This window comes from Rhincodon typus, unplaced genomic scaffold (assembly GCF_021869965.1).
Source record: "Rhincodon typus isolate 14 unplaced genomic scaffold, sRhiTyp1.1 hic_rhity00002863, whole genome shotgun sequence".
Classification (NCBI taxonomy): Eukaryota; Metazoa; Chordata; class Chondrichthyes; order Orectolobiformes; family Rhincodontidae; genus Rhincodon; species Rhincodon typus.
The window spans coordinates 1-11,866 of NW_025968501.1; the positions used below are offsets into that span (position 1 = coordinate 1).

The window sequence follows — 11,866 nt, forward strand, 5'->3', positions numbered from 1 at the left end:
GCTCAGTCAGTGCATATTTAGTGTGTTTGTTATGCAGCCTGTGCTATTGTTTGATATGGAGTTTAGTGGTTTGTATTCACCAGCCTTGTATCTCATTTCTCACGACATCTTGTTGTCTCCTGACCTGCTCTCCTGATCTCTTCCTTCAATGACTGCTGGTCCCACAGCTGAGTGGTGAGATCTGTCAGCTCGTGACATTATAGACTATAGTTGTGTGCAGTTCCTCTGTGCTGATGGCCTACAGCAAGCCTTCTGGTTTGTCTAGGTTTCAGTTGCTGGATCTATTTTGGGTCCGACCTGCTTAGCATCGTGGTAGTGCACATTGGAGATGTCCCCAAAGTGAAGACAGGACTTTGTCTCCACTTGCTAGTTCCCAGATTTGAGTAGAGGTCCGTGCAGGGTTGACTGGGCAGTTTTTCATTATCTCTGGGGCCCAAGTCAATGTTTAGTGATCCATCCAATTTTTTGTTTTTAATTACTCTAGAATAGTTGTTTTATGTGACCGAGTGGTTTGTTCAGCCACTTCAGAGCCAGTTAACAATTTCCCACATTGCAGTGCCTCTGGAATTCCCTGTGGAATATTATGTGTCAGGAATAAGTCTGGCTTTACCTTGCACTGCGTGCCAGTGAACACTCAGTCTCGAGTCTGGGCTGATGGGAGCCCATCTGGAATTGGGTTGTGGAGACCAGTGGGACTGACAGGATTTCACAAGACAGTTGTCAATGTCACAGATGAGGAAGTGATGGCCTCGTGGCATTATCGCTAGACTGTTAATCCAGATCCCCCAGATTATGTCTTGGGTATCTGGGTTTGAAACTCGCGGTGACAATTCAATATAAATCTGGAATTAAGAGTCTGAATGATGACCTTGAAACGTTATTGTTTATGGAGTCATACAGTATAGAAACAGACCCTTTGGTCGAACTAATCCATGCCGAACATAATCCCAAACTAAACTGGTCCCACCTGCCTGCTCCTGGCCCATATCCCTCCAAACCTTTCCTATTCATGTACTTATAATGTCTTTTAAATGTTGTAACTGTACCCACATCCACCACCTCCTCAGGAACTTCATTCCACACATGAACCACCCTCTGTGTGAAAAAAAAATACCAGAAAGACCAATCTGGTTCTTTGATGTCCTTCAGGGAATGGAACTGCTATCCTCACCTGGTCTGGTCTACACATGACTGCAGGCCCACAGCAATGTTGTTAAATCTTAACTGTTATCAGGATAGTTAGGGATGGGCAATAAATGCTGGTCTAGCCAATGATGCCCACATCCTGTAAATGAATACAAAACAAAAACGATCTGCAGAGTTCCGCGTAAGTTTCAATGAGTTACTGATAGGGGAAATAAGGGAATGTTGTTCTGTTTAACACAGCAATGTTCGCCTCACTGCAATATTCTCTTTCTACCCCTCCTTCTGAATATATATTTCTCACAGAATCAGGGAACACCTGTCACCAGCATTGCTGAAGGATTAAACAGGGAAGAAGATCCAACTTCCCACAAAGTGTTACAATGGACACAGGTGGGTTCACAAGCTGCTGTGACATATCATTTTTGTCTTGAAACGGGCCCCTGAACGCACACAAGAATCTGCAGCTCAGACAGGAAGAGGGAACAAGATGGGCAGTGTAGAAAGAGGGAAGTGTGGAACCAGCTTTGGCCTTCACTCTGGAAAAGGAGAACATAGTTCCAGAATTCAAGAAAAGGGGCTGTGAGGAACTTGCACCGTTTGACCAAGGAAGGCTCTGTCGAGCTTGAAGACAGACAAAGGATGAATTGCATCCCAGGCTGCTGTTGGAGGCGAGGTAGAAAATTGCAGGGGCTCTGAAACAAATTTTTAAATCCTCTCTGGCCACAGGGGATGTGCCAGAGGACTGGTGGACAGCTAATGCGGTTTCACTTCTCAAGAAGGGTGGTAGAAATAAACCAGGAAATGAAAGACTGTTGAGTCTCGTGTCAGTGGTAGGAAACTATTGGAGAAAACTCTGAAGGAGAGAATTAATATCCACTTGGAAAGGCATAGATTAACTTGGGATGGTCAGCATGGCTTTGACAGAGGGAGGTCGTGCCTAACAAATCTGTTAGAATTTTTGGAAAATGTGATTGTGTGTGGATGAGGGAAGTTCAGTTGATGCAGATTCTATGGATTTTAGCAAAACTTTTGACAAGGTCCCACATGGGAGACTGATTGAGAAGGTTCAACGACATGGAATTGAGGGAAACTTGTCGAGATGGATCAGAAACTCGCTCAGTGATAGGACACAAAGGGTAGTGGTAGGAAGCTGTTTAAGTGGCTGGAGGCTGGTGTCTGGCAGTGTACCACAAGGTTCAGTACTGGGACTCTTATTGTGTATTGTATACATAAATGATTTAGATGAAAGTGTGGGGGCGAAATATTAAGCAAATTTTCAGACGACACCAAGATTAGTAGAGTGGTTAGTAGCGAAGAAGGTAGTTGTAGGTTGCAGGAAGAGATGCATGGGTCGGTCAGATGGGCAGAGGATTTATCCCTGATAAGTGCGAGGTGATGCACTTTGGAAGAAACAAGATGAGGGAGTATTTAATGAATGGCAGGACCCTGGATAGCTGAGAGGAACAGAGGGATCTTGGGGTAATTATTGACAGATCTCTGAAGTCAGCAGAGGAGTTGGTTAACCAACAATGGTTAAAAAGGCATATAGGACACTTGCTTTCATCAGTTGTGGCATAGAGTATAAGAGCAGGGAGTTAATGGTGGAGTTATACAGGGCGTTAGTTAGGGCACAGCTGAAATAATGTGTGCTGTTCTGGTTACCTCACTAAAGGAAGGATGAGATAGCACGAGAGAGGGTATAGAGGAGGTTCACCAGGATATTGCCTGAGGTTGAGCAACTGAGCTATGAGAGTCTGGATCGGCTTGGATTATTTTCTTTAGAGCAGCAAAGACTGAGGCAGTGGAGTTGGCATGATTGAAGTGTATAAGTTTATGAGGGGCATGGACAGGGTGAATAGAGAGCAGCTGTTCCTCTTGGTTGAGGGGGTCAATCACAAGGTGTTGTAGTTTTAGGATAAGGGGAAGGAGGTTCGAACAGAATTTGAGAAAAGGACGTTTTCACTCAGAGGGTGGTGGCAATCTCGAATGCACTGACTGGGAAGGTACAACCTTTAAAAAAAATTTGGATGAGCGCTTGAAATATCATAACATTCAGGGATATGGGACAATTGCAGGAAATTGGGATTAACGCACCCTTAGTGGTAGTTGTGTTGGTATAGACTCGATGGGACCAAGGGACTTTTCTGCCCTGTATGACTCTGTGACTGTATCAAGGACTATCACAGTGACAGGCAGAGGGAGCTCCTGAGTACTGGAACTGTCCAACTGGTAACTGGTATGGGGACTGGAAGGTGGATAGAGATAGTGATTCTTCCTGAACAACAGTGAGACGTCAAGGAGGCCACCCTGAGTGAGACATCGGCGAGAAGGACCAAGGAACAAGGAAAAGGAAACTAGTTGGAAATTCTATATGCAGGAGATTAGAAGGAGTCTTAGAGAGACATGAGCTGTGACCATGTCATGAAGGGTAAGTCACCCCTCTAGTACCAAAGGGAAGAACATTGTGTTTATAGAAGGAATATACTAATTGAGCACAAGATGTAATAGACAAGGCTTCGGTGTTGATGAATTCTGTACCATTTTGCACTGGTGTGTTTGAGGAAGGGAATATGAGGCAGGTCAATGCATGGTTAAGGCCTTGAACAGGAGGGAAGTGTTCTTGTGTAACTGAAGTAAGTTCAGACGTAAGGGAAAGGTCAGCTTGGATTTTTATAAATCTTTCATGGGATGTTGGCACCATTGTCCATCTCTAATTGTCCTCAAACTGAGTGACTTGCTTGGCCAATTCAGTGGGCGTTTCCAATTTGACCACATGACTGTCGGTGTGGAATCACATGCAGGCCAGACTGGTGAAGGAAGTCTTGGCTTTCCTTAGGCATGAGTGGATGAGATGGGTTTTTACAACAGTGAGTGATAGTTTCTGGTCTCGGTTTTAAATTCCAGCTCCCCAACTCATGAGTTGAACTTAGATGCCACCAGCTGCTGTGTCCCAGCATTTTAGCTTGGGCCCAGTGACAGTATGATCACTCCATGAACTGGACCAATCCACCACCAGCAATGACTTTGAATCAGTTGGCAGAGTGTCAGCCAATGTGATTGGAGGTTTTGAAGTATCCAGGTCTTCGTATAGATCAGGCAGTTCATAAAGCAATTGGAGATGAAACTGTTGGTTTGGTAGGAAGTTCCGTGATTTTGACCCTGCGCTGAAGGCAAGATAATATTTGCATAAGTCTGGAAGGTGTATGAATTGGAGGGGAACATATCTCAATGACATTCCCATCTACCTTTTTTAGTTGGTCTTCCAGATGGTGTGATATATTAGCTGTAAGACAGTGTTTAGATCTCCATGGGATTCATTGGAACAGACTCTAATTATCACTATTTCAGCAGAGTGAAAAATTATGACAGAATTTCACTGTTGGTAAACACTGAGTGAGAGTTCAGTTGTTATATTTCAATACAAACTGTGGAGACAGCTAGAAGATGGGAACGTGTGATGGACAAGGAATAGAGACCAATTGAATCCCTTTATTTTCTTCACCTTCTGTCCACAAACAGTGGTTTAGTTTTGAACGAGCTGTGGTGAATTTCCCTGATGTTGGTTATCAAAGGATAATGGTGGAGTTGGGTCGGGGGGGAAGCGGGTGAGCAGGGGGTGCTCAATGATGAGGTATTCTGGTTAATGTAGGAGTTTCTGCCCCCATCTAGTCAAATCCGTTGACCACATGCTTGGAGATGGAGAGTTGTTTTCAGCATCTCTGTCAGAAAAATGTACTTTGAGATGTCTGACCTGTTTGCGAGCCAGGCTCAGAGACCGGAAATCTGCATTTTCTTTGTTTCAACACTTTCACTGTCTCCACACGAGTTTAGTCTAGTTGTGTCTCTCTGCAGTCCACTGTTAGAATTTATGGCCAAGGTATAAATCATTGTGATGTGCGGCAGACGTTTTAAAGGTCCAACAAAGTTGATCTTTCTGAATGAAAGGAGAGTTTTGTTTTTTAAAAAAAATGTGTGGACAAGATACAAGGAGACATCATATTTCTTGATGCGTTTTGAAAGGTATTCAGGGATGACTGTTTGGACAAAGAGAATGCTGTGTAAGGAAGCTCAGGAATTTATATTTTAAGGTCAAATCAGTGAAATTTAGCAATGTACGAGGTGATCAGAGGAGGTTGTTACAGGTGAGATAAAGGTAAGTAATGTTTGACAAATATGGTTAATTTTGAAGAATTGGGACAGGTAGATTGTACAGGTTTGAAGACTGTGCTTGATAATGTGGTTTACACATATATTAAGTTAGTCAGTATAAAAGGGATTACAGCCAACTGATTAGAAATGTGATAATGTGTTTTATTTTTATTTGCGCTTACAGATCCAGACTCCACAATCACTAAATTCTTGGCAGAGTGTAAGAGCTACCAGCTATTCCAACTGACGAAATTCTACTGGGACAGAATTGAACAGGCAATTGTAGAAGGGGTGGATGGCGTCAGCTCATTGTTAACATATCAGAAGATTTTCAGTGGAAAAGAACATTCGGTAAGTCGGGGGAACATAGAATGAGTTCCAAATATAGATATAAATCCCAACATTTACAGAATAACAACAAAGGAAGTACTGAATGAAGAAAAAGACCAAAGTAGTGTGTTCCAACATCCTGACAGTCTCACGCTGTAATAATATTGGAGATATTAATGAATCACAGTCATCAATTCATTTACAACAAACACGGACATGCAGTGAGAAAAGCACCAGCAGTTCAGAGCTTTCAGAACCACAGACAAGAAGTCACTAGTGTCTCCTAAATCTGTTACATATGTCATAAGAACAAGTCAGCTTTCACAGCTTCAACAAAATCTTCAACATTTTACAGTAGAAAATAGGACAGATTTTCCAATATTTATATGTTTTCATTTACTTCCACTTAAACTGATCTTTTTGTTTAATTTTTAAATTTTTGGCCTATTTTCTCTGATGCATGCTGGTGTGTTTAAAAAGTTCAAAGTTGAATTTCATACCATCCCTACAGTGTGGAAACAGGCCCTTCAGCCCAACAAATCCACACTGACCCTCAGAGTATCCCACCGACAGCTATAACACCTAATCCACACATCCCTGAACACAACAGGCAATTTAGCATGGCCAATCCACCTAGCCTGCACAACTTTGGACTGTGGGAGGAAACCCATGCAGACACAGGAAGAATGTGCAAACCTCACACAGGCAGTCACCTGAGGGGGAAGTGAACCCAGGCCTCTTGAGCTGTGAGGCAGCAGTGCTAACCACTGAGCTACCATGCCACCCCTTTTCTGCCAGGCTTCCTTGAGGCTTCAAGGCTTAGTCTTGTTTCTTACAAGCTAACCAGTGATTTTGCAAAATTAACTTTTTAAACAGGCCTTGCTCTCAGTTTAAATTGCAATTCAGTTTTGACATCTGAACTGACTGTTCCCATTCATCCCATTTCGCACACGAATGGGCACGTGCAGAGACAGAGGACCCACAACAAATGTGCACTTCCATCGCGAGTCAAGTAACACAGGGAGAATGATATTGAGCTCCACAAACTATAGAACAAGCACGTGCAGATCCGGATAGACATTTTCTTAGCAACTTTAAAATCTTGCACCGCTGGAAATCTGTGTCCCCTCAGAATTTGTGCACTTTCTCATATCTCCCTACCTTCACCTGGTCAGTGGTCGCTGAGCTTGGATCAGGTTCAGTGTGGCAGAGGGTAAACCAGAGATAGTCGTGCTGTGGAATGAGAAAGGAAGACGGTAATGTTGTCCGTTATTGCAGAAAGTGATCTGTTGACAACTCTGTGCTGTGACCATTACTTCCCACTCGTCAACCCAATCCAGGGCTTACTGCAACGTGGTTGAAAACAGTGGGTCCCAGGGCACAATTCTAAGAAACTGTTACAGTGATGGGTTCGGAGCTGAAATAATTGTCCTCCTATGCAATGGCTGTATGCCTTTGCACAAGGTACGAGGCCAACAAGCCAAGTGTTTTCCAGAAAAAAAAAGCTCATTATCCTGAGCCATAATTTTGAATGATGAACAGGTTAAGCTCGAGGGGCTGAATGGGCGACTTCTGTACTTCACTGTTTTGCTCCTGATCAGAATGGATCAATAGTTGGCCCAGTAAGTGCTTGCTGTCCTGAGGCACAGTTCATGGACAGACCATGCTTCAAGGGCGAAATAGCCTATTTCGGATCCCATCTTTCCAGAAGATGTTTATCATTGACTCATCCATATTCACTCGGGATCAGGATATGGTGCAGTGACTGTTTTCCAGGCTCAGAACAACTGGGGAATCTCATTTCTAAGGAGATCCTTTCCTTCTCATTCACAGTGTTTATGTTTCACTCCACTATTAATGATTATTCTTTACAGGCAATCGTCGAGCTTGCGAGAAGGGGAAACCGAGCGGACATTTCCAAACTTCTCCTAAGCCTGGTGATGGAAAAAGGCTCTCAGGCCCAAAGAGTGATGTGGGAATCATTTGTAAAAATGCGCCATAGGTTACCAAAGTTGGATAAAATACTGAAAGAAATACAAGAACGTGGTACAGTAAAGTCTCACACTATTTAATTTCAGATTGGAGCATTTCATATTTCGCTGTAGTATTACACAGATCTGAATTAATGAAATCTAAATAATCTGCACAGGTAGTAATCCAATTCATTATATGGATATTGTCCGAAGTTTATCCGAAACACCCAGTCATCTGAAAGGTAATTAACAAACCATTTTATTTCAATTCTGCAAAAGAGAATGGATGACTTTAGCCATTTATTTGGAGTTTTATAATCTGATAATCAAAAGTTCAGAAGCTGGGAAACACAATTCTAATTTATTGGATCATCCTTCAAATCTCAACTATTTTGTGTAGATTCAACTTAGAATTCATACAGTTTCTCCTGTAAATGTGTGGGAGTCGAATTATGTCATCAAAGGAACCTGCTGATCATTGTTATGTATGAATTTTAGACAGAGGATCCCGATAGCATGTGGAACCCTGTCCACTCTTGGCATTTGAAGATAACAACGCTTTGAGTCAGGCATATTTGATTATGTCCTTTCGATAAATTTGGAAAGTTCAAGGCTGAATTTCTGCCAGACTTCCTTGAGGCTTCAAGGCTTAGTCTTGTTACTTACAAGCTAACCAGTGATTTTGCAAAAATAACTATTTTCAAATTTACTCATGGGATGTGGGCGTCTCTAGCCAGGCCAGCATTTATTGCTGATGCCTGAGGGTAGTTAAGAGTCAACCACATTGCTGTGGGTCTGCAGTCACATGCAGACCAGACAAGGTAAGGATAACAAATTTCCTTCCCTATTCCATGTGATCTAACCCTGTCAGATGTATATATGAATAGGAAGAGTTAAGAGGGATATGGGCCCAGATATAAGCAAAAGGGGCCAGATTAATTTAGTATATTTGGTCAGCATGGACAAGTCAGACCAAAGGGTCTATTTCTGTGCTGTACATCTCTGTGACTCTCGTGAACTGGATGAGTTTTTTTTCCTCCCCCCAACAATTGAGAATGGATTCATGGTTGCCATTAGTCTTAATTCCATGTTCTTTATTGAATTCATAACTGCCATGGTGGAACTTGAACCCAGGTCCCCAGAACTTTAGCTGAATTGCTGGATGAACGGTCTAGTGATAATACCGCTAGGTCATTGCCTCCCCAAGTTGACATTAGGTCTGTGCCATGGAAGCTGGCCATTCAGCTCAAATGTTTTCGCATACCCTCTCTACCCTGTGTTGCTGTAAGCCTTCTGTTTGTTTAGCCAGCTTTCATCCATGTATTCATCTGAGCGATTCCTTTCAAAGTAAGGTCCACATTCTAAATCTGCGTAGGGTAAAGATGTTTCATCTGTATTACTTTCTGGGTTGGTTAGCGACCATCTTTATTTTTAAATGAAAACCTCTGCTCACCTCCACATTGCATCTACTCTGTCCATCAATCATATTCATGATATGAAATACCTTTATTATGTGAACCTCGCCCTTATCTCTCCTGGAGTCAGATGAGTCCGAGGTGTACAAAATGATCAGAGGTATAGATAGAGTGGACAGCCAGAGACTTTTTCCCAGGGTGGAGGTCGCTATTACGAGGGGGCATAGTTTTAAAGTGAGTGCAGGTAGATATAGGGGAGACGTCAGAGGTAGGTTCTTTACTCAGAGAGTGGTAGCGGCGTGGAATGCATTGCCAGAGAGGGTAGTGGAGTCAGCCTCATTAGAGGCATTTAAGCGGCTATTAGATAGGCATATGGATGATAGTATAAGGTAGCGGTGGAGGTTAGATAGACCTTAGGTTTAGGGTAAAAGTTCGGCACAACATCATGGGCCGAAGCACCTGTACTGTGCTGTACTGTTCTATGTTCTATGTTTTATGTTCTATTCAGTCTTCCTTGATAATGATAACCTTCCACTTCTGTTAGCACTTTTTGAACCCTATCTCTTTCACTTTGATTATGTGGAAACATAATGTTGCTGTAATGTGGTGTAATTTAAAAAAAAATCTAATCATGTATGAACCATTGGAGGGAAATTATCACCTTTGTAGAAATCTCCATGTTCAGTAATTACCAAAACTAAAAGAATTTGTATCATTTTTCTCAACCGTTCTTCAATTTCAAGTGACGTTTTCATGAACTGAGTTTGAATTTCTACACAAACCTATACTGAATCTGTGCACTAAATGCAACATTTCACTGTCTAATGTAAGCAAATTGAGACAATTTTATTTTACTTTGACATTAATATAAATAACATTGAGAACCGGTTTCCATCTGTCCTAATTGAAGGTGTACAGCAGAAACACAAGGAGACGCTCCGGGTGCAAACTGAAACACTGAGAGTGAACACTGTCCTAATAAAGGAGAAAGTGAAGGTTTTCCAACTGCTTGATCGATACATTGAGCTAACGGTCATTTCTACTGTTCGAGAACGGACACTCGTAGAAAATGAACTGCTGGCAAGGGGCCGAGACCACGAAGAGTGGAGAGAGAAACATTTCCGTCATGAGCTGGAAAAAATCTGAAGTGATCAACTGTTCCACAGCAGCTTTTCTCACAGAAAGTCTAACTCTGGAAGCTCTGCAGCAGTGAGCGGAGTCCCAGGGATTGGAAAAACGACAATGGTACAAAAGATTGTTTATGACTGGGCCACTGGGAAAATATCCCCAGAATTTCAATTTGTTTTCAGTTTTAATTTCCGGGATTTAAACTCTATTAACAGTCGAGTAAACCTGAGGAATATGATACTGGATCAGTATCCTTACTTTGGGAATGTTCTGGGAGAGCTGTGGAAGAACCCAGAGGGTTTGCTGTTTATATTTGATGGTTTGGATGAATTCAAAGACAATATTGATTTTTCTGACAGTCGGAGAAATGCAGAGCCTCAGTCCATGTACACTGATCCTGAATGCTGGTGTGAAGTGTCTGACATTGTGTACAGCTTAATTCAGCACAAGCTGCTCCCAGGATGTTCAGTGTTAGTGACCAGCCGTCCCACTGCATTCCATTTATTGAAAAAGGCTGAGATCAGCGTCTGGGCTGAAATCCTGGGATTTGTTGGTGACGAACGGAAGGAATATTTCAACAGGTTTTTTCAGGATCAGACAGTGGCAGCAGCTGTTTTCAAACACGTGGAGGAGAACGACATCCTGTACACTATGTGCTACAACCCTTCGTACTGCTGGATCCTTGGGCTGTCGCTGGGTCCGTTCTTCACACAAAAAGACAGGAGACAGCAGCAAGTTCCCAAGACCATCACCCAGCTCTATTCCTACTATATTTACAACATTCTGAAAAATCATGGCCGAGAGATTGAAGACCCACGCAACGTGTTTCTGAAGCTTGGTGAGATGGCGTTCGCAGGAGTCTGTGAGAGGAGGATTGTGTTTAGAAATGGACATCTGGTCCAATACAACTTGCGAACCTCCCAGTTCCTGTCTGGGTTCATGATGGAACTTTTGGAGAGAGACAGTTCTGTCCGCAGTGTGGTTTACACATTCCCACATCTGACCATCCAAGAGTTTGTAGCTGCCCTCGCACAATTCCTGATTGCACATCCTAAGAATATCCTGAATCTTCTCTGTGAAGCCCACAGCAAGGATGATGGGAGATTTGAAATATTTCTCCGTTTTGTTGCTGGTCTCTCCTCCCCGCAGGCAGCGCAGCCCCTGGAGAGGTTTCTGGGTCCGTTCTTTCATCAGACAACCCGTGGAGTGATTGAGTGGATGAAGGATACCCTTGTCAGATTGGCTGGAAGAGTAACGACTCTCACTGGGAAAAGAAGCCTCCTGAGGGTGTTGCACTATTTATTTGAGTCTCAGAATAAAACACTGGCTCAGGCCACAGTGGGGTCTGTGGATGTACTCGACTTTGATGAATTGCGACTGACCCCTATTGACTGTGCGGTCCTCTCTCATGTCGTTGGGTTCTGTGATTCAGTAAAAGAGCTCACGCCACAGCAATGCTATATTCAGTGTGAAGGAGTCCAGCGGCTGGCATCCATTCTGCACAAATGCCACGTCTTAAGGTAAGTGCATGTTCAGTACTTACATTTGTTGATAAACCACTTTATTGTGCTGCAAAGGAAACAAAGAAAGCACCTTTCTCAGTTCAAACAGTGGAGGCAGAGTCAGAAAATCTTTAGAAGTCAAGACGAGTGTAAAACACTGAGGTGAAAAATAAGAATGATGCCTTTGCTAACCAGTTGTTAGTCTGCTCAGCGGATTCTTGTA

The 11,866-nt window shown here is 42.9% G+C and overlaps 1 protein-coding gene across 1 annotated transcript in view; it reads left to right on the forward strand.

Moving 5' to 3' along the window:
* The first annotated feature begins 886 nt into the window (after positions 1 to 886).
* LOC109932843 (NACHT, LRR and PYD domains-containing protein 3-like) overlaps positions 887 to 11,866 on the forward strand; it is an 11,853-nt gene continuing 873 nt past the window's right edge. The window contains 6 exon segments of the mRNA XM_048593433.1: positions 887 to 934; positions 4,666 to 4,735; positions 5,480 to 5,646; positions 7,500 to 7,671; positions 7,775 to 7,840; positions 9,924 to 11,661. Of these exon segments, the coding sequence (XP_048449390.1) occupies positions 887 to 934; positions 4,666 to 4,735; positions 5,480 to 5,646; positions 7,500 to 7,671; positions 7,775 to 7,840; positions 9,924 to 11,661 (2,261 nt within the window).